General features: G+C 38.9%; 1 protein-coding gene across 1 annotated transcript in view; it reads left to right on the top strand.

Annotated features, from left to right (window-relative positions):
* LOC127659668 (5-hydroxytryptamine receptor 4-like) overlaps nt 1-16680 on the top strand; it is a 148979-nt gene extending 132299 nt beyond the window's left edge. Inside the window, exon 7 of the mRNA XM_052149589.1 lies at nt 12360-16680. Within this exon, the coding sequence (XP_052005549.1) occupies nt 12360-12447 (88 nt within the window). The 3' untranslated portion in view covers nt 12448-16680. The remainder of the gene's footprint in view (nt 1-12359) is intronic.
* The last annotated feature ends 4351 nt before the right edge of the window (nt 16681-21031 follow it).

Consider the following 21031-nt stretch of genomic DNA (forward strand, 5'->3'; position numbering starts at 1 on the left):
TGCGACAGGGTATGCCCAGCAGAGAGTGGAGGCTCCACCCCCAGTCGGTCCTGCTGATTTGGGAACGGTTCGGTAAGGCACAGGTAGACCTGTTCACCTTCAGGAAGACCTTCCACTGCCCGCTCTGGTACTCCCGAACGGAGGCTCCAATCGGGACCAAGGCGCTGGCACATAGCTGGCACAGGGGCCTGCGCAAGTACACATTTCCCCCAGTGAGCCTTCTTGCACAGGTGCTATACAAGGTCAGGGTGGACAAGGAACAAGTCATTCTGGTGGCCCCCTACTGGCCCTCTCAAACTTGGTTCTCGGATCTCGTGCTCCTCGCGACAGCCCCTCCCTGTCGAATTCCCCTGAGGAAGGACCTTCTCTCTCAGGGACAGGCACCCTCTGGCATCCACGCCCAGACCTCTGGGACCTCCACGTCTGGCCCCTGGATGGGATGCGGAAGATATAAGTGCCCGACCACCAGCATTGGTAAACACGATCACTCAGGTCAGAGCTCCCTCTACAAGGCAGCTTTATGCCCTGAAGTGGCACCTTTTCGCGAACTGGTGTTCTTTTCCAAGCTAAGACCCCCTGAGATGCACAGTCGGGTCAGTGCTTTCCTTCCTGCAGGAGAGGTTGGAGCTCTGTACTGGGATAGGTGCTCCACAGGTGCCAATTACTCTGGTAACCCCTGTGATGTATATTCATTTTTTTGTGGCATGTAAACCCAAATGCTTTTTTCCCTCTTTCAAGTTGCTCTCTTTGTAGACTAAATGGAGCTCTTAGATATGTTTAATTTAACGTTCAGATAATTGGATCTTGAAATAATATAATTGAGAAATGTGGAGTTAATATTGAAATTGACTTTTGATAGTAGACTTTCTTAAATCTTGTCAGATTTAAGCACAGTTTGAGACGTTTGATATCTTCTGAAATTCTACTGGAGACACTTGTGATATTACAGTTTTTGTTTTGTTTTGTTTTTCCAGGAGAAAAATTTTAGATCAAGGAGACTTAATATTATATCCAAAAATATCCATTTCAAGTCAAGTCAAGTGGTTTTTATTGTCGTTTCAACCATATACAGTTAGTACAGTACACAGCAAAACGAGACAACGTTCCTCCAGGACCATGGTGCTACATAAAAACAACAAAGGACCAACACAGGGCCACATGAGACAACACAACGAAATAAAATACCTATATATATACCTATATAAAGTGCACGTGCAAACATGTGCAAAGTACGGGACAGTACAACAAATTACTGACAATGAACAGGACAATAGACACAGTGCAGCGCCGACCAGTACTCAGTAGTGCAAAAAGTTGACAGTTTCTAAAAATGTACACATAACATACTATGAGATAGTGTTCTATGCACATAGCAGTTATTGAGGTAGCAGACAGTTATAAAGTGACAGTAATTAAAGTGCAACTCAGGACACGTGTGTGTGTCAAACCAGTCTCTGAGTATTGAGGAGTCTGATGGCTTGGGGGAAGAAGCTGTTACACAGTCTGGCCGTGAGGGCCCGAATGCTTCGGTACCACTTGCCAGACGGCAGGAGGGTAAAGAGTTTGTGTGAGGAGTGTGTGGGGTCATCCACAATGCTGGTTGCTTTGTGGATACAGTGTTTTTTGTAAATGTCTTTGATGGAGGGAAGAGAGACCCCAATGATCTTCTCAGCTGTCCTCACTATCCTCTGCAGGGCTTTGCGGTCCGAAACGGTGCAAGTCCCAAACCAGGCAGTGATGCAGCTGCTCAGGATGCTCTCAATAGTCCCTCTATAGAATGTAGTGAGGATGGGGGGTGGGAGATGTGCTTTCCTCAGCCTTCGAATAAAATAGAGACGCTGCTGGGCTTTCTTGGTGATAGAGCTGGTGTTGAGGGACCAGGTGAGGTTCTCCGCCAGGTGAACACCAAGGAATTTGGTGCTCTTGACGATCTCCACAGAGGAGCCGTCGATGTTCAGCGGAGTGTGTTCACCTTGTGCTCTCCTAAAGTCAACAACCATCTCTTTTGTTTTGTCGACATTCAGGGACAGGTTGTTGGCTCTACACTAGTTCGTCAGCCGCTGCACCTCCTCTCTGTATGCTGACTCGTCGTTCTTGCTGATGAGACCCACCACGGTCATGTCATCGGCGAACTTGATGATGTGGTGTGGTTCGAGCTGTGCATTGCTGCACAGTCGTGAGTCAGCAGAGTGAACAGCAGTGGGCTGAGCACACAGCCCTGGGGGGCCCCAGTGCTCAGTGTGGTGGTGGTGGAGATGCTGTTCCCGATCCGGACTGACTGAGGTCTCCCAGTCAGGAAGTCCAGGATCCAGTTGCAGAGGGAGGTGTCCAGGCCCAGCAGGTTCAGCTTTCCAATCAGGTGCTGGGGAATGATTGTGTTGAATGCTGAGCTGAAATCTATGAACAGCATTCGAACGTATGAGTCCTTATTGTCTAGGTGGGTGAGGGCCAGATGGAGGGTTGTGGCGATGGCATCGTCCGTTGAACGGTTTGGACAATACGCAAACTGTAGTGGGTCTAGTGAGGGGCGCAGCTGGGTCTTAATGTGCCTCATGACGAGCCTCTCGAAGCACTTCATGATGATGGGTGTAAGTGCGACGGGACGGTAGTCGTTGAGGCAGGACACTGAAGACTTCTTTAGCATGGGGATGATGGTGGTGGCCTTGAAGCACGTTGGAACGACGGCGCTGCTCAGAGAGATGTTGAAGATGTCGGCTAGCTGGTCTGCACATCCTCTGAGCACTCTGCCAGGAATGTTGTCTGGTCCAGCAGCCTTCCGTGGGTTGACTCTACGTAGAGTTTTCCTCACATCTGCCGTGGTAAGACAGAGCACCTGGTCGTTGGGAGGAGGGGTGGTTTTCCTCGCCACCACGTCGTTCTGCACTTCAAACCGAGCGTAGAAGTCGTTCAGCGCATCTGGAAGGGAGGCATCTTTGTCACAGGCAACTTATGTTGTCCTGTAGTTGGTGATGGCCTGGATGCCCTGCCACATGCGCCGCGTGTCACAGCTGTCCTGGAAGTGACTGTGGATTCTCTGGGCGTGTGCGCGCTTTGCCTCTCTGATTGCCCGTGACAGTTTGGCCCTAGCTGTTCTTAGGGCTGCCTTATCACCTGCTCTGAAGGCGGAGTCTCAGGACCTCAGCAGCGTGCGCACCTACGCAGTCATCCACGGCTTCTGGTTGGAGCGCGTGGTGATGGTCTTGGAGAAAGTGACATCATCAATGCACTTGCTGATGTAGCTGGTCACTGATGCTGTGTATTCCTCCAAGTTGGTAGAATCGCCATATGTTGCAGCGTCCCTGAACATGTGCCAGTCAGTACACTCAAAACAGTCCTGAAGAGCAGAGATGGCTCCTGCTGGCCAGGTTTTCACCTGCTTCTGAAGCGGTTTTGTGCGTCTGACGAGCGGTCTGTATGCTGGAATGAACATAACAGTGATGTGGTCTGAGTAGCCGAGGTGGGGGCGGGGGATGTACGCGCCTGGGATGTTTGTGTAAACAAGATCAAGCGCGTTCGCCCCTCTCGTTGCAAAGTCCACATACTGATGGAATTTAGGGAGCACTGTCTTGAGATTCGCATGGTTGAATTCTCCGGCGACAATAAACAGTCCGTCGGGGTGAGCGTTCTGCAGTTCGCTTATAGCCCCATACAGTTCACAGAGCGCTTCCTTAGCGCTAGCGCTGGGGGGAATGTAAACTCCGATATGAGTCATTTAGATATGGAGATGTTTAATAGATCTCATTTGTGATTTGTCTTTGCTATGGGAATAGTCCATTTTTAAAGTATATGGATGCTTTCTCAAATAACTTTTTGAATGATAAGGAATACCTCTAGGGGTGATTGATAAAATAATATCAAGCAACAGGAGATTTATTTTATTTTGGAAAAAATATATTAACCTTATATAATAAGTGATTTAATGGTTGAAATTACTTCACAAATGCAAAACAAGCATGCACATGCACATGCATCATTATGAATTATGAATACCAAGAATAAGCTGTCACCTGAGACAGAATAAGCAGGTAAACACCAGCTGCTATCTTATTCTGTCTGGCTTACAGGGCTTTCCCCACTGATCAGAGACTAGTCCAGCCAATTCCATTATTCATGTGCTAGTTGCTTATTCTAACCTAATGGAATTTATCACGGTCTGATGTGAAGAATTTCACCACAAAAAGCATGATTGGATTGGAAGTAATCTCTGCTATGTAGTGTTTTTGAACAAAACAGTATTTTGAGAGATGTGAGTGCAATTCTTTATCGATGCTGTCCTTGCCTTAACTTTAGCTTTCGCTTTTCTCAGAGGGGCCTTTGAAATTTTATTAGTAGATTTTTCTGCCTAATATGAAGTTTATTCCATGTAATGGAAAATTAATCCAACATTGAGCAAAATGGACTTTCGCTGCCTTGTGGTCTTGGTTCTTTGCCTGAGTTCTGACAGACTTGCACAGGAATACACACACAGGTTTTGTTTCTAAGGTAAACGTTGGCATTGGCGCTTTTCCTCAGAGAGGTTTGTCCAGACAAACACACACACACATATATGCCATTTGAAGAAATGACATGCTCCAGCGTAGATTGATACCACCCTTTGGCTGACAGCCTTACTGAAAAGACCAAATCAACCAGAATGCAATTAAACAGGAAGGGGCCATCTGACCGACATGTAAAGTGAACCACCACTACAAGGGTCGGGTATATCTGAAAGCAGGCTTAACGCGTTAGACTATTCAAGCCTAATCTCACGAAAATTGTGAAAAGTGTTTTGATGTCAAAAGAAAGCAGTTTTTGGGTTTGTGTGTTTATGAAATATGCTCTTTTACTCATGATTTGTGTGAAAGGGAATAAAATCATTGTTTTTGCAGTGCCTCTAGTGTTCGTTTTACAAGGAAACTGCCGTGAAAAAAATATTTTGCAAAAATGTATCTATAGTAATATGTTTCTATGAGGCCAAGTAGGAATGTATAGGTGTCTTCATTGATGTGTTGTTTGCTTGTTTCTAAGTATCTTAAACATGGCTGGTGCTGGTCAAATTGATACCCTACAAGCTCTGCAATTTTCAGATGGCGTGGGAGGGGGGAAGGTGCGATGCGAGCTGCAAGGGAATCGTCTGTGTTCCACGAGTGCTGTCGTGTCCTGGAATAACATATACCGTACGAGGAAGGGCAACCATCTCATCCTTGGAAGCACTCATTGTAGCAGCATGGGAAGCCATTTGGAAGTAGTATAGCAAGTGGCACAGATCACAATCAATGACAACATTGTATTAACGTATTAAATGAATAGACTTTTAGGTATTTTCTGAGGTCTGACAGAATTAGGCCCAGTTATTTTGTCACTGAATGAGAGCAGTGATACATCAGCCACTGAGATTGGACTCATGCCTTGCACTGACTTGATTTGAATAGATTGCCCAATCTTTCTTCCTGTAAAGTGAGCCTAGAATTGCAGATGATATCAGACAGCAAAGAAAGTTATCTTGCCCTGCCTTTGCTGGTTAATCCTAAACAGTTCAGTGGAGGGAGATTTTCCTGAATTGCGTCCTCTATCACTATAAAATGATAGTGTGCATGTCACAAACTATATAACAAAGAGGTAATTTGATCAGATGAGATGGCTTGATAAACATCGTTTACTGATTCAATTAAATAAGTCTTCCGTTATCACCACCTCTGTGAGATGTGTATTTGTTTTAAAGAGAAGAACTGCTTTTCTTTCACTGCTCTACTTATAATGATATATTATGGAGACAATAGCCTGTTATTTAATGGAAGCATTCATTTTAGTCTGTGCTCAGTTGTACTGTTTAAGTTGTAACAATAGGGGGATTTTAATTGAGCAGACCTATTCTGACATTTTCACTTTGTATCAACATTTGCCTCTGTAAACGCCATGTCCTTTCAAGACCACAAATTATGGCTACATTCACACTGCAGTAAAATAGGATTGTCAGGCCTGTTTTGAGTTCTGAATACACATCTGTTCACACAGTTTGGTAACAGCATTCTATAAGCAAAGTGACTCCCTTCAATTTTAAGGAGTTACAAGCAAATTTTGTGAATGAGTTTGGTTCATGTGTGCTGTATGAAATTATCTGCATTTGCATGATTGACATATGTATTGCCTGAGACACTTTACAGGTTATTCATTTGCTGTCAATCACTAATGTTAGAGCTGTCAACCTCACAGAAAATGGTAGAAAAATAGCAGTGTTGTGAGGTTGGAGAGTAAGACAAAATGAATGTTAAGTGTTTGAGGAGAAAGAAACAAACCTGAATATACCTTATTCACAGTAGCGCCTTGTTTTATTTTTGACGTGAATGAAAAAGAGGCTCTGAGGGATATACTTACCATCTCTTGGCATGCACTGTAAAGCTGTATAAAGTTCCTAGATGACATCTAATTTTCCATGTTTTCTGGAGATTTTTTAACAACATTTCTTGGAGAAAAACAAATTATAATTTCAGTGGAATGATTTTAAACACTTAAAAAAACAGTACAACCCAAAGAAGAGACTGTAAGTCTGTCACTCACAGCCTTGTCCTAATTCTCTTCAAAAATTAAAGATGGTGCTTATGTCAATAAGGTCCATTGGACTGAACCAGAGAGTTTACCTCATATATAAGAGAATAAAAGCAGTAGGAGTGTCCCAAAATGCCAAACAGTTAAGAATGAAAATTAAATGCTTCAATATGCAATACAAGGTCTTCGCCTACTTTTGTTATCAAACAATATGGTTACAAGCATTACTCACAAGTAAAAGAAGAGGATTGACTTTAATTACCTATTTATATAGACATTATTTGATCAGCTCTTGTATGCTGTTATATGTTATATTATCAATGTCCCCACAATGAACAACCCCACCTTTCTCTGCAGCACCAGGCACAAAATTATGAATTAAAAATGAAAGAAACAGAAGCATAAACACTGAACCAGATTGTTGTACCAGTCCTTGTACTGTCAGGCTGTAATAAACCCTCATTAATGTATATGTAACTTTTGTCTTTGTGTCATCTTGGACTTACACTGACACCTAGCGGCTTGGATGCAGCATAATTTAAAATTAATAGTTTTCAGTTTCAGAAATGTAGTGTTCACAGTCAGCCATAATTACTTTAATCAATGAGTGAAAGTGTCAAATAACAGAACTGTTACTGAGATTAAGTGAGTAGTATTTGGCTGGTCATGTTATTCTAACATTGCTGCCCCCATGAGGGGACCCTGTCTGTGTAGAATAAAACAACTTTTATAAAGTTACTGATATGACTGGAGTCTTCATTTGAATGTGAGTGGTCATGATTTCCTTCATGTATTGCATATATTGCAATTCATGTCTTTAGGAGTTAAACTTTTTTAATTAAAATAAAAGTTACTGAGTGCCCCTTTAAGTATTTAGTTTTTTGTTTTGTTTTTGATACTAAGAATGTCTCTGATATTTACTAAACTGGGAGCTATTAGGTATACCTATATATAATCTTAATAAAAATATAGAACATAATAAATAAATAACATAACTATATATATATATATATATATATATATATATATATATATATATATATATATATATATATATAAGCATGCAAATAAGAATATAATGAAAAATAAATAATGATATGCCACATTTCTGACACAAAGTTTCTATGTGTATAACATATAAAGGGTTTAAATATGTCGAAAGCAACAGTGAGCCACTCTAAATCGCAAAGCATGTGCAAAACACAGACCAGTATTTCTTCACATTTTGGCGGCCGATAGGGAGCCCCTCCACCACTCCAGGTGGCTGCTCCTTTGGGCGGATGGCAGTGGCGAGGACTCCAATACAGTGCATCCCTCCTCCTTCCTGGGCTTCGGCACAAGGTTAAAAATGTGAAAGGAGGAGCCGGGAACAGGCTGAACGGTCAAAATAATATTTAATTTAAACAACAACACACAACAACAAAACAAACACTTCAGCTGCATGTGGCTCTCTCTCTCTCTCTCGAACTGCCACATCTCGCTGCACTTATCCCTCTCCTCGGCTGAATAGCCACGATGAAGGGCCGGGCGTGCATAGTCATGGCCCAGCCCTGCCCTCGTCCTTGTCGCAAACTTGTTTCATCGAGAATACGAGAAAAATAAGCAATGACCTCGAGAAAGCAAGGCAGAAAAATAATAATGCATGCCTCTGTGGCCTGTATGTTTGGACACAATCATTAGTTTTCAGGTATGGTGCTGCTATGAACTTGGAGTCTTCTAACTGTTGAAGATGAGGTCCATGTCGCACAAATGAATCATTGCTGCTGCATATCTATGCTCACAGCTTCAGTTCCATTCTGAAAATTAGTGGACATGTAGATAGAGTCCAGTTCAATTGCTGTCCATTAATTTAGCTATGATTCAAGACATTTCTATCTTTTCCCACACATTGTTAAGTCTTCACCGGAGCAAACGGACACATGCTGCTTATAGGGAATATTTTGGCATGTCCTATGCCTATCAATGTCAAAAAATTCTAGATTTGTCCCTACCAATAACTGATATATTCATACATATTTTGTCACTGTTGGTGATTTATTTTCACTTTACAAAATTGTAACTCTTTGTTACATTGTTGCTCTTCATGACTGGGCAGATGGTAAAGCTCAGATCTTACTTGTTTTAGGTTATAGCTGCTCATCACTTTTGCATAGTGAGGATTTATTAAAAAATAATGCCATAAATAGTTTTCATTTATCGGTTAACATCATACAAAGTCCAGTAAACCACAAATCGCCTCGATTGCTTCGGTCTCCACATAGTCCCAGACTGATTCGATGTTCAGTAGGGGGATCTGTGGGTGCCATGCCATCTGTTGCAGGGCTCCCTGTTCATCTATTCTATTCTGTTTGGAATGTTTGGGAGTCTAAAATGTATATTTCCTATTGAGACACTGAAGCTGAAGATAGAAATAACCATCTTAAGACAAAGGTTTTTGTGAGACATCTTATGTGCCTAAGATTTTGCACATTACTGTAAATATTATAAATATTCAATTAGTTATATAAAGCACATACAAGAAAACTATCTAGCTACTGTCTTTTTTGATAACCATAAAGTAATATATAGCAGCACTTAGGTGAATAAACCTATATATTTATTATAGTATTCATATCCTTTCGTACATAGGACTATTCGTATGTAGTAAAAATCTATGTAATGTTTTACCTCAAGACACCCACTCTAGCAAAATCACAACCGTGAATAGCGAAAGGCAAAATCTCAATAAAACATTACAATTGAGACTATTTTCTCAAATATTACACAAATGCACCATTGCGATCAACAAATTTAATTCACACAAACAGGGCTTGTTCATTAAATTGTCAACAAATATTTACAGTATTACAATATACAGTATTTTAAAAGGATTTTGAATGTCACAGGATGGCTCTGGGGGGAACAATCTTAAATTTCAGCCATCTAGCTTACTGGGAAAGTATTTATGAAGGTCAAAGCAACTATTTTAGGCCTCTTTTTAAATGTATATTTGAGTGTAATTTACAGGCGGGTTAATGATGTGTAGGAATATCCAAGGAACATTACATTTTAGAGAGTGTCTGAGGTCTGCCCTAACATGAACTAATCCACATTTCAGCTTTCTGGCTTGCTGGGAGAGATTTATAAGAAAGTAAAAGCATATGTGTTTGTGTACGTAATTATAAAAATAGTGAAATTTTGTAACCATGTTAACCCATTTTTCCATTTTCACTACAACATATGCATGATGGATAAATATTATTTCTATTACAGATTATTTCCTAAAAACAATTCAAGGGGGAAAATGAAATATGTAATTAATATCAATGATTGTGTCTCTGGTTGTTAAGTCCAACTTACACCACTGTTTCTCTCCTGTCACTCTTCAGGGATCTATTTAGTCTTGCTTGTGTGACTAGCACTGCAGTTTCCCTGTGTGTGTGTGTGTGTGTGTGTGTGTGTGTGTGTGTGTGTGTGTGTGTGTGTGTGTGTGTGTGTGTGTGTGTTTGTGTGTGTGTGTCCGTCCCAAAGCTAATGCTCATGTAAAAGCTCTCCTAATACAGCCAGCTAATTTCTAGACTGGATGTACCAGCACAATCAAGACATTATTACTGAAGTGTGTTGTATGATTGCAGGCTTTTCTTGGCTCGTGCAGGGACATCTTATGGCAAACAGTACTGTTAGAAAGCTTCAATGTGGCAGCAATTTTGGGTTCTGCTTCATTGAAAAGCTGTTGGACATTTCCTTTATAAATCCCGGAACATTGGTGACTTTTGAGAGCTTTTTCTTTTTAATCTTTTTCCCAGGTGAATTTCATGCCCAATTGCCCCACAGGAATTGCCTTGAGTTTGCTTGTTTATGAATAGAGATTGTTATGATTTTTTTCTTGGCCTGTAAGAAATGGGAGTTCATGGCTGGTGCGGCTACAGACTGAAGAAGCTGAGCAGTGTGCAACAGTAGGGCAATATGTTCTGCGTCAGTAGTTTAACAAAGGAAGAAATACTGTATATAGGTCATCTAGATGCACAAATGTAGTTTTCCAGCTGGTTTCAAATCATTTCACAGGTTCACCATTTCTTTTAGGGTGCTGGAATACACAAGGTGTTAAGCTTTCCATCTGATTTAAAGGCAAAGTGTGTATTTAATATTTCCAATATAAAAATACTTTCTCCTATCCCCGCTGAACATGCCCAGCTAGAAGCTATACAATTTTATGTTGATTCTATCAAAATTGTAAACCCTGTCATTGTGTCCGTATATCCATACTTCTCTACTACAGTATGTAGTATGCCAATGGAGTAGTATGTCCGAATCCTTAGTATTCATAAAACAGTATGTGAGAGATATCTGAAAGACCTGCTTTTTTTGGTGAGATTCTGAAGAGCAGACTGACTGGACACTTTATTATTCCATTATCAATCGGGAGCTGAGGAGACGTTACGTCAGAGTCCTGCACAGGTCCTGTTTTATAAACCCGCACCCCCCTGCACCCGCAGTGCTTAACAGAACACCTGACCCATTATCCAACAGCAGCAATAATTTAATACCGTACCTGTCCTGACCCGTTTAACATAAGTACCGCGACCCGAAACGCACCCACATTAAATTAAATATACTATAGACAAAAAATATATCAAACTAACATTAGGCAATCTTAGTTGGAGCATTTAAGAAAAATAGACATATAGCCCAACATTGTGGTGATAATTAACAGGAAAAAGATGAGAAAGATTAACATTATTTGACATTTAAAATAAATAGCCTTGGGTATATGACCCGCCCACACCGCAACGGACAATGTAAATAGTTTTCTACCTGTTACATCAAATATTAGCAATTCACCTGTTGAGTGCCTGCGGGTACCCACCACTGAGCAGGACTCTGCTGGATTTAAAAGAAAGGAGGTGAACTTCAAGTCGAATGGGTTTTTTCAACTTTAAGTTGTATATACAAAGAAAGTTGTTTCTTGTGCTTAAATGGTGCTTGTTTAACAAAACCAGAGTTGATTATTTTCACGATTGTTGTTATTATGTCATCTATGTCAATCTATCTATTTATCTATTTATAATACTTGCATGCATATCTAAAAGAAATTAATATTTAACTGCCGAGAAGTGTGTTCTCCATCAAATACAGTACATACTCTCACAGTACTCGATTTCAGACGCAGAGTGTGGCTCTGTGGTGCTATGAAAACATTGCTCTGTTTGTTTGAGCATCTCAACCAGATCGACACAGCAACATTGGCTCAACTAATCTATTTAGATGACCAATGAGAGCGAAGGCGAGTATTTGTGAAACCTCTTTGAATGCAGTCATTATTTTTGCAATTCCACTTGATGATCCTAGTGGCACAAAAATTACACACTTCAGCTGTAAGTATAACAAATAAATATTTACACTCTATGCACTTATCTGATCTGAATCCCTGTATAGCTACTGAATAAATCCCTTTAATATGGAAAGCTCTTATATGCACCTTATACTGATATATAATGAACACCATTGTCAATAGTGACTGCATTAATGACTGTATACTTGCTGAAAAAACATTTTTTATTTATTTATTATAGAGCTATTATATTTACAACAATAGCTCTTCAGGAAAATATAATTAAATACCAGAGCCAAAACCAACTGTCTCAGATATATTTGAGGTTTTTGTCAGTGTCAACAAAGCTCTTCAGCAATGTAGAGGTTATGTGATTTATTATATTATGCCACACATCTGCTGATCAACTCTTCCAGTTCACTTCAACATTCTTCTAGAAGCAAGCAGAGATGAATGTGTTTGGAAGGTGCTTTTATAAATGTTACAGTTGAATTTAAGTAATGTCTCTTTTTTTTCCTTTCAGGTATTCAGTTCTTCACAATGGAAACCACACTGAACATGAGAAACTGTCAGTACAGAATGACACAGAGTCCCAGGAATCATGTTTCTGACACAGATCACCCTCTAATGAGGACCATCACTGGAAGGTTCCATTACATACCGCCCTGCCTGCAGCTCAAACCTGATCTGAGTATTTCAGGACTTACATTCTGGGAGTCAGACTAAAGTATTTGCTCAAAGAGCTGGTGAGCAATAAAGGAAAGAACAATGTTGCCAAAGGTATTTGGTCTATATTTTAGGATATGAGTATTTCCATTGTAAAGGAATGGTGGTGAAAAATTCCCCAATATGTATTTTTTTTCCCCCCTTTTGGTTCTCCTGGGAATAAAATTTCCAAACCAAAAACATCTTACAAGCTTTATCTGGAGAGGCTTTCATTAGATCCAGAGTCAGGATTATACTTTCTAATAGGTACTGCACAAAAACTCAGTAGTTAAGAGGATAATTTGTTCAAAAGTTCCAGATTAGTTTATTCTTTAAATAAAAGATAGTTAAGGCTCAAAAACTTTCATACCACAGTATTAAGAGGTACAGCTGGGAGCACTGATAAGGGATTGGTTTTTCATCTTTTCAGCAATGAATCTAAAACCAACAGTTGATGCTTTAAAAAAAATATGGAATTTCACCAAAATAAAGGCCTTTAATGACAAAAAAATCTAATTAAATTTTGAGATTCTGTATGTTGGTGGGGAAAGATTTTTCCAGTGTCTGCGTGCACACTTGCATGACGAGGAATGTGGCAGAAATTATACCTGTTGGTGAATACAATCTATTCCAAAGATGCACCACCAAATTAATTTATAAAAATATAATGTTAAGTATATTTTTGTTTTTTTTAGTTTTAGACACAAACGCATCATCTTTTTACCTAGGATTTTGGCAAGTTAACATATTTTTCTTCTAGGCATGAAAATGGCTTTTGAGAGAAATGTTTTATCCTTGATATGAATTGAAAGCTCCTTTATGTACTGTAAGACATCTAAGGCTCTTTGAGCAATGAGGTGTACAGTACAGGTCACAGACAAAAATGTCATGCTTTTGGATATTAAACCATTCTCAGTCAGGTCAGGATTGTGCTTCCCATGCATTACAAGTCACTAGCATGCACAGTATTTATAAGAGTGCTTTAGCTACATGATACCTGGTGACTCTCTATTACTGAGAATGTGTCAGGGTCTCCAAACAAAACTTTTGGTGACAGCAACCAGGGCCAAATTTCAACTAAACTGCACTGGCCTCGTCCAAAAATTACCATGGGTTACCGTGAGGTGGTGGCAATGGTTTTGGGCAAAAATATGTACTGAAATCTGAAGTTGTTATTGCAGACATTTTTAAAAGGATAAATGAATTATATTTTTCAGCCAAAAATTGTATTCTGTCTGACTGACTTTATTCTTCCAAGCCACTTTTCTACATAAAATGACCATAGAGAGTGACCAAATTTCTTTTCTGTATTCAAATTAGTCACGAGACACCAAAGATAGGCATTAGCGACACGTCTTGAGATGCTAAGTTTGAATATGTGGAAGTGCAAATGTGATTTAAGAGCTGTGATTGAGGGGGAGATTTTCTGTGCATATAATGACACAAATTTCTGCCTGTTCCTCACACAAACCTATTGAATGCCCTTAAAAGACTTGTTAAATAGAGAGCTATCAATATATACATATATACAGTATATATATATATATATATATATATATACATACATACATTTCACAAATACATTTTTTCTTAAACTAAGTACTCCATAAGCAGTGCTAATAAAGCTGACGTCCAGAGCTGAGGGCCTCAATATATTTGTTCCTTAAAGAGTCCAACACATCAGTACTGACACAGAACAATTTCTAATTTTAGCATTTGCCTTACAGAACACAAATTGTTGTTTGAATTGATCTAAGAATTGTACAATTAAAATTAAAAAGTTATGTTTTATATGTTAGCAAGTTTCATGATGGAAAAGTGAAGGTTTTCATTATTTTGCAGTGAAGTACTAGCAGCTACACATCTATGACAATAACGTCAAAATAATACATACAACAACAACAGAAAAATATCAAACATGTACATCTCAGCACTATCCTCGTGCATCATTGTCCTTATTATTTTCAAACGGCGACCTCTCCTGCAAAGAAAGCATTGTAGCACTTTTATAATATAAAGATTATTGTATCCACAAGTCATTCAGTATTCTGGTCACAAATATGTTATTGCAGACCAAACTAATATTTGAAGAATATGAAAGTTGAATGAATATGACATCGGTGATCAGTTTTCATAATTGTAATCCTTTGTTGGAGTGATATGCGTGGTAATGCGATGAAGTAACAAATGAGACCGAACGAGAGAAAGAGAGAAATATGTTCAACCAATGGAAGAATCTATTATGGCTTTATTTTATATTTAATTCTGACCTGTACTGCAAACAAAGCTAGCTACATTACCCAGTTCCAGGGAATGCCAACTTTTGGTTTCTTTTTTCATGTTCATATGTTTTTATCAACTGATATTTAATTTCTAAAGCTAGAGCTTTGTTTGAAGTCTGTTTAGATTTTGTTGTACATAGGAATATATTTTTATGCAAGAAATTTGATGGTCTGTGTGTTCCTTTAAATGCTTTTGTCTGATGCATCTCTTCTTCCAGTTGGTATATCAGCAAACGCTGACCATGAATTCCACAATGCCATTCAAAGCAATGTCCAGATAAGCTGTCAGGCTTCTAGATTTTTAACAATCCAACACGTGGATGGTCATGCCTTCACGACCATCTCACGGATGTACATGATCTTTGTGATTTGCAGTGAAACTGTGCAAGTTAACACAATTAAATGCTGGTAGTGGTTGAAAATATTGCAGAAAAAGTTTTTTGTAAGGTTGTAACATACAATCAAAGGATTGTATCTCTATCACCCACAAGGGTCTGATAGAGATATTTAATGTCTAAATTACTGACCTTCAGTTTTCATTTTTACACTCTCAGTTATGTAGCATCCTTTGATTTAAAGGAAATGTGCCATTATTGTTTACCTAAAAATTACAATTCTGTCACTATTTACTCACCTTCATGACATTCCAAACTTAAAAACATTCTAACTTCTGTTGAATGCCTTATGTGAACATTAGTTGAATGTCTAAGCTGATCTTTTTTTTCTCCCCAATTTGAAATGCCCAATTCCCAATGCACTCTTAAGTCCTCATGGTGGCATAGTGTCTCGCCTCAATCCGGGTGGCGGAGGACGAATCGCAGTTGCCTCCACATCTGAGACTGTCAACCTGTGCATCTTATCACGTGGTTTGTTTAGCGTGTTACCGCGCACCATTCACCCACAACTCACCACTGAGAGCGAGCCACATTATAGCAACCACAAGGAGGTTACCCCATATTACTCTACCCTCCCTAGCCACCAGGCCAATTTGGTTGCTTAGGAGACCTGGCTGGAGTCACTCAGCATGCCCTGGGGTTCGAACTCACGAACTCCAGGGGTGGTTGACAGTGTCTTTACTCGCTGAGCTACCCAGCCCCCCCCCAAAAGTTTTAGAACAGCATAAATGTTTTTTGTTTTTAGAAAACATACATGATGGCAAAATGTTTTAATTTTTGGGTGCAATATTCCTTTAACTGTAAGCAGCTTTGTTGGTTACAGGAGCAAACAGCTTGCACAATTTCCTGTCAATTACTGTTTGGATCTCATCACTTTGTTTAAATTAGGATTTGGAACTGTGACTAAGTGAACTAAGAGCAGATAGTAGATCTCCTTTGAGTTATGAAAAGGGAATATATTGTGTTATGAGCCCGGATATGTGTGGATTTGGGGAAAAAATTTAAACTTCCTAGCCATGACAGTACTTAAAAAAACTCCTATATGAGCCGTTCATTATTGCTTCTAAAAGAGTGGGCCAAAAGATGTGGTGTGTCAGGTATGACAGAAGTATCATTCAGAGCTCTCCCAAAACCCTCATGCCCAGATACTGGACCTTCAGGGTAGTAATTGAAGTCAGAATTTCATGTGAAATTGTTCCCTATTCTAATGCCCCCAGCCTCCTTAGAACTTTCATGCACAGCCTCACATACAAACCATTCTATAACACCTCAAAGCCCTGAAGGCAAAAGTTCTAGGCATAAATGTGTTGTAAATCTCCCAACAAGTTGTAGAACTTTTGTAAACTCAGTATTTATTTTGGTGGATTTAAGATCGATATTTTCATGTAAGGCTTCTCTTTCAGGGAGCTATGTGTATAACTTTTTCTGTTGCTATGTGACAACTCTAAATAAAAAAAGCTAATTAAAGACTACAAGATGTTATTAACCTTTGTGTGTTGTTTTTTTAATCAAAATATCACATCGAATCGTCAAACCAATATACTATCATTCACAATGACATTTTAATCATTTAACAGACAATTTCATCCATTGTGATTAAAAAATGTACAACCATATAGGCAACATCAATATTCATAGGACCACAATGCTGAGATTCAAGCGAATAAGCTAGAGTTAAAGGTGCTGTAAGCGATTATATCATTCTGAAGCTTTCACATGTCTGAGCCATTGAATTAGCCACGCCCCCTCATTCCTAAACACCGCCCTCCAAAGATAATTCTGAGACCAAAACTGAGCAAAAGAGCAGGATTTTTTGTTCCTGTGGCTGTCAAATTATACAGTGGCACAATAGCGCCCTCAACTGACAAACAACATTAAATACAACCCTATGAAAACGAGCAAAATTATTTACAGGTGAAAATCGCCAATTACAGTGGTCCACGGACACATTTTTGTTTGCTGTTTACAAAGTCTAAAGCTGTCTTAGAGACCTGTGAGATATCTCAGGACACTTATTTCATTCATGTTTTTAAGGGAGTAGGAATGTTTTGCTTACGTTTCCATGAACAAAATCGCTTACAGCACCTTTAACTACAGAAGCTACACTAAAAAAAATTTTTACTATCATCAGTTTTACTCAATCTTCCCTTGTTCATATTACCCAAAATATTCAAGTAACCAAGGGAACTTAAATAAAAGCTGATTCAACTAAAAAGTGTATTGTCAGCTTTACTTAATTCATTAGTGTTTGGACAAAACATTTTGTTTGATTAACTGAAACTGGGCAGAGGATTTCTAGTTCCCAGCATGCTTGGCATGGGACTCGACATGGAAAGTAATAGACCTTTTTCACACCCCGCGTTTTGGAATGTGGAAGTAAATGTTTTGCAGGGTAACTTCGACAGCAGTGAATGGGAGATCACAACACATCACTTACCCATTTGCTCCAAGACCAAAATAAAAAACACACTATTAATTTGAAATGACTTTCCAGAAGAGGAACAAAAATAGAGAGTGATGGATTAAGACAGTAAATTGGGAGAAGATGCCAAATTTACTGTCACTCTCTCAGGAGCTGTAATAGAAACCCCTCGCAGCTGTGGCAATTCTTTTAAAAAATATATGTGAAAAAGGTCTATTGTTAAAATTAAGTGTTATTTAATGAGTCTGTGCAAGATGAATATAAAGAGGGGAGACGATAGATAGATAGATAGATAGATAGATAGATAGATAGATAGATAGATAGATAGACAGATAGACAGACAGACAGACAGACAGACAGACAGACAACATGCAACTTTCTCATTTTCATAATAAAGTCGAATAGTATTTTTGAACCCCACAGTGAGAAATCTGACAGTAATCATGAGAGTAAACCTCTTCTCCACATGGTCCTATTTATTTTCACGGACATTGACAGATACTGTATATAGGATATGTATAGGAAACATCTTGTTTTCCGCATGTGCAGAGTAGACTAAATAGATAATCGTGCTCTGGATTTTTTCATGTGATCTTGAGCAGAAACAGCTGGAAAAGCATTCAATTTTTTCCTCAGTTAAAGAGAATGTAATTTTTAACCTAATTTTCATATTTATTTATTGCTCATTATTCCTGTCTGTCACCCCTATAAACATCCTGCCAATTTCCTTTAGATTTCACCCTCTAAAAGTCTGCAATGTCTTCCTCTCTCTATGCTCTATCACATACAAGATTTTCAAACTATGTGTCTATCTTGTTCAGATAAGTAAGCACAGCTTTGAATTATTTTACTCTGAAAAACAACGGACTGGCAGTGAGCCCTGCAATAATGAGGTGCAGACTGCTCAGGTCTACTCCCTTTAGAGTATACAGCTCAGCATTCACCTTTGGCCATGCCAGTGCTGATTTCCCTTTACCAATCTGATGGACAATATAATGCTTTAAAAGCTTCCCTCATGCCTCCCTTGTGTCACGTTCTCTGAACTTTAACCTTGACATTATGGCATCTATGGATATTTTAGGAGCATGCGTCAACATTTCAATGTCTGTATTTACGTAATGGTAATAATTGTTACTGAATAATAATAATAACTGTTTCATTATTAAAAAGTTTTTTCCTTTAGGCAATGAATGGTACTTTTGATGCTTATTTTTAAAATGTTTAAAATCATGTACACATGAGATGAAGACTGCAGTCTTTTAAGTAGCCCAATAAAAGCTGTTTATTTTAAATGGAGCCGGGTTGCCTCATGGAGGCCGCCATGTTGAGATCACATCAGAGATCTTTAGTAGAGATGGGCCACTTCTATTAAAATTAATGGGAGAAATTGGAACGCCCAATGGTCAATGGAGTTTTGCACTACAGGTAAAAGGGCCAATCACCTTTTAGATACAGACATCGCCTGTCAATCAACTCAAGGGTGCTCATGCGAATTAGCTATATAACTTGGGAAAATAGTGTTTTTTAAAGTAATCTGAGTTATAGAAGCCCAATTTGTTATTCCCCGCCACTATCAAACACTTTCACTCACAGAATAAATTAATCATGGCTAACTATAAAGACAATATTTCTACAATTGCACCAGTCACAGAAAAAAAATGCTTTTGCATGATGCTGCATCCACACCACTAGGTGTCAGTATGGGTTAGAATGCCATATTGGCTGGTGTCAAGCAATATTCAGTCCCCCTTGGACACCGAAGTAATTCCATTGGCTAAAAGCAGTTCTTTTTGGCATTCTATTCTGTAGGTGCCTTGTTGGAAATCCTACAATATCGCATAAAGATTTATGTAGACTTATGCATGAAAATGCATCAATCAAATAATGTTGTGCTACATGACATATTGCATGATAAAACCAAAGCTACAGCAAGAAAATTACATATTCAGCAAAAGTAATAGTGTATTTACTGACTGTATTTGCATGATCATCTACAACTTCTGATCAGGCATTACAAACTATCCAAAGGAAATATGATTTAAGGGAGGGACTGAATATTTAATGACACCTTTGTTTCTGAGTGCACCTTAAAATTAGGACAGAAGCTTTCTGTTTTGTAGAATTGATCATTTATCTCAGATTTTCACAGAGAAAACTGACATAGTACTTTATTCAAGTAGCTAACTCAAGTATGAAGAATGCTAAAAGCATCACTGCAGCCATTATCGCTAAATCGGGGCGATCCATGGCCCCCTTTTGCAACTCTTAGGTTTGTGGTTGATTACAGAAGTTGCACTGAGGGAGTTATCTGAAGGGGCTGAAACACTGATTACATTCTGAATGCTGTGTGAAGTGCCTCCTTCATCAGCCATGAAGAACAGACTTTGGCAGTTTTTAGGTGAAAATCTCAGAATGCGTTATTTACACAACCCCAAATGTCAAGTGGGATAACGGCCTTTGTGCTTGGTGAGCTCTCTCTCTCTTAATGAAAGCCTAAGCAGAGTGCTAGCTGACTAGTGGGAAATTGAACAGCAATTAGCACGCAAACACACAGGCTAGCAATTCTGTATGAAGCTCTCATGGTTTGCTTTGCAGGTCTTTAATTTTTAATGCAACTTAGCTATAAGGTTATTTTGCTTATTTTCCCTGCTCTTAATGTGTTTGTGAGACCTCTGCTAATTCATGTTGGCCTTTTTGCTAATTTGAAGCTTCCATGTCCTTCATGGGATGATAATAATGAATGTAACTTTTAAACATGGGGTTAAATGTAGGTATTAAGCCCAAGTCTTAACTAATTTTCTTGTACCGAGCAAAGAGTTGAAAAAGTCACTGTAGGTAGAATAATGTAATGCTAGTTTAAAGCAGTTAGCATTGTTAGAAATACAACACATGCCATTTGCCCTTTATTCTGGAGTTGTCATGAGTCAGATAAGGGCTTAAAGGACTTTTATTGTGAGTATTGTTTGAGATGTCGTGTCCTTACTGGATAAGGGATTTCACTTAAGAGTAACTTCCATGGCACACAGGGAATGGAAACTGAATAGGCTGTTTCTATCCTCTCAAAGGTTTATAGCTGTGACCTGAGCTTTAATGCTTTTAGAGAAAATTCAGTTTTCCCCATATCTTGCTTTTTGTCTGTTTTGAGCAGCTGTTTGCTACATGAGATGGGGCTTTTCTGTTCTGTTTTCTGTGAGACATCAGTGACTGTCAGTGAATTACATTAGTTTATACACCTCTCTTAGGCATGGGGAAAACTGTTCACAAACAAGTGTACATTTCAGATCTCTTTGCATTCACTGTAAAAAAAAAAGTGTAGTGTGTGAGAATTTCTGACTGTGTATAAAAAAATATGTCTTGAATGTGGAGAAATAAATACATTTTGTAAATGAAA

This window comes from Xyrauchen texanus, chromosome 19, assembly GCF_025860055.1.
Source record: "Xyrauchen texanus isolate HMW12.3.18 chromosome 19, RBS_HiC_50CHRs, whole genome shotgun sequence".
Lineage (NCBI taxonomy): Eukaryota > Metazoa > Chordata > Actinopteri > Cypriniformes > Catostomidae > Xyrauchen > Xyrauchen texanus.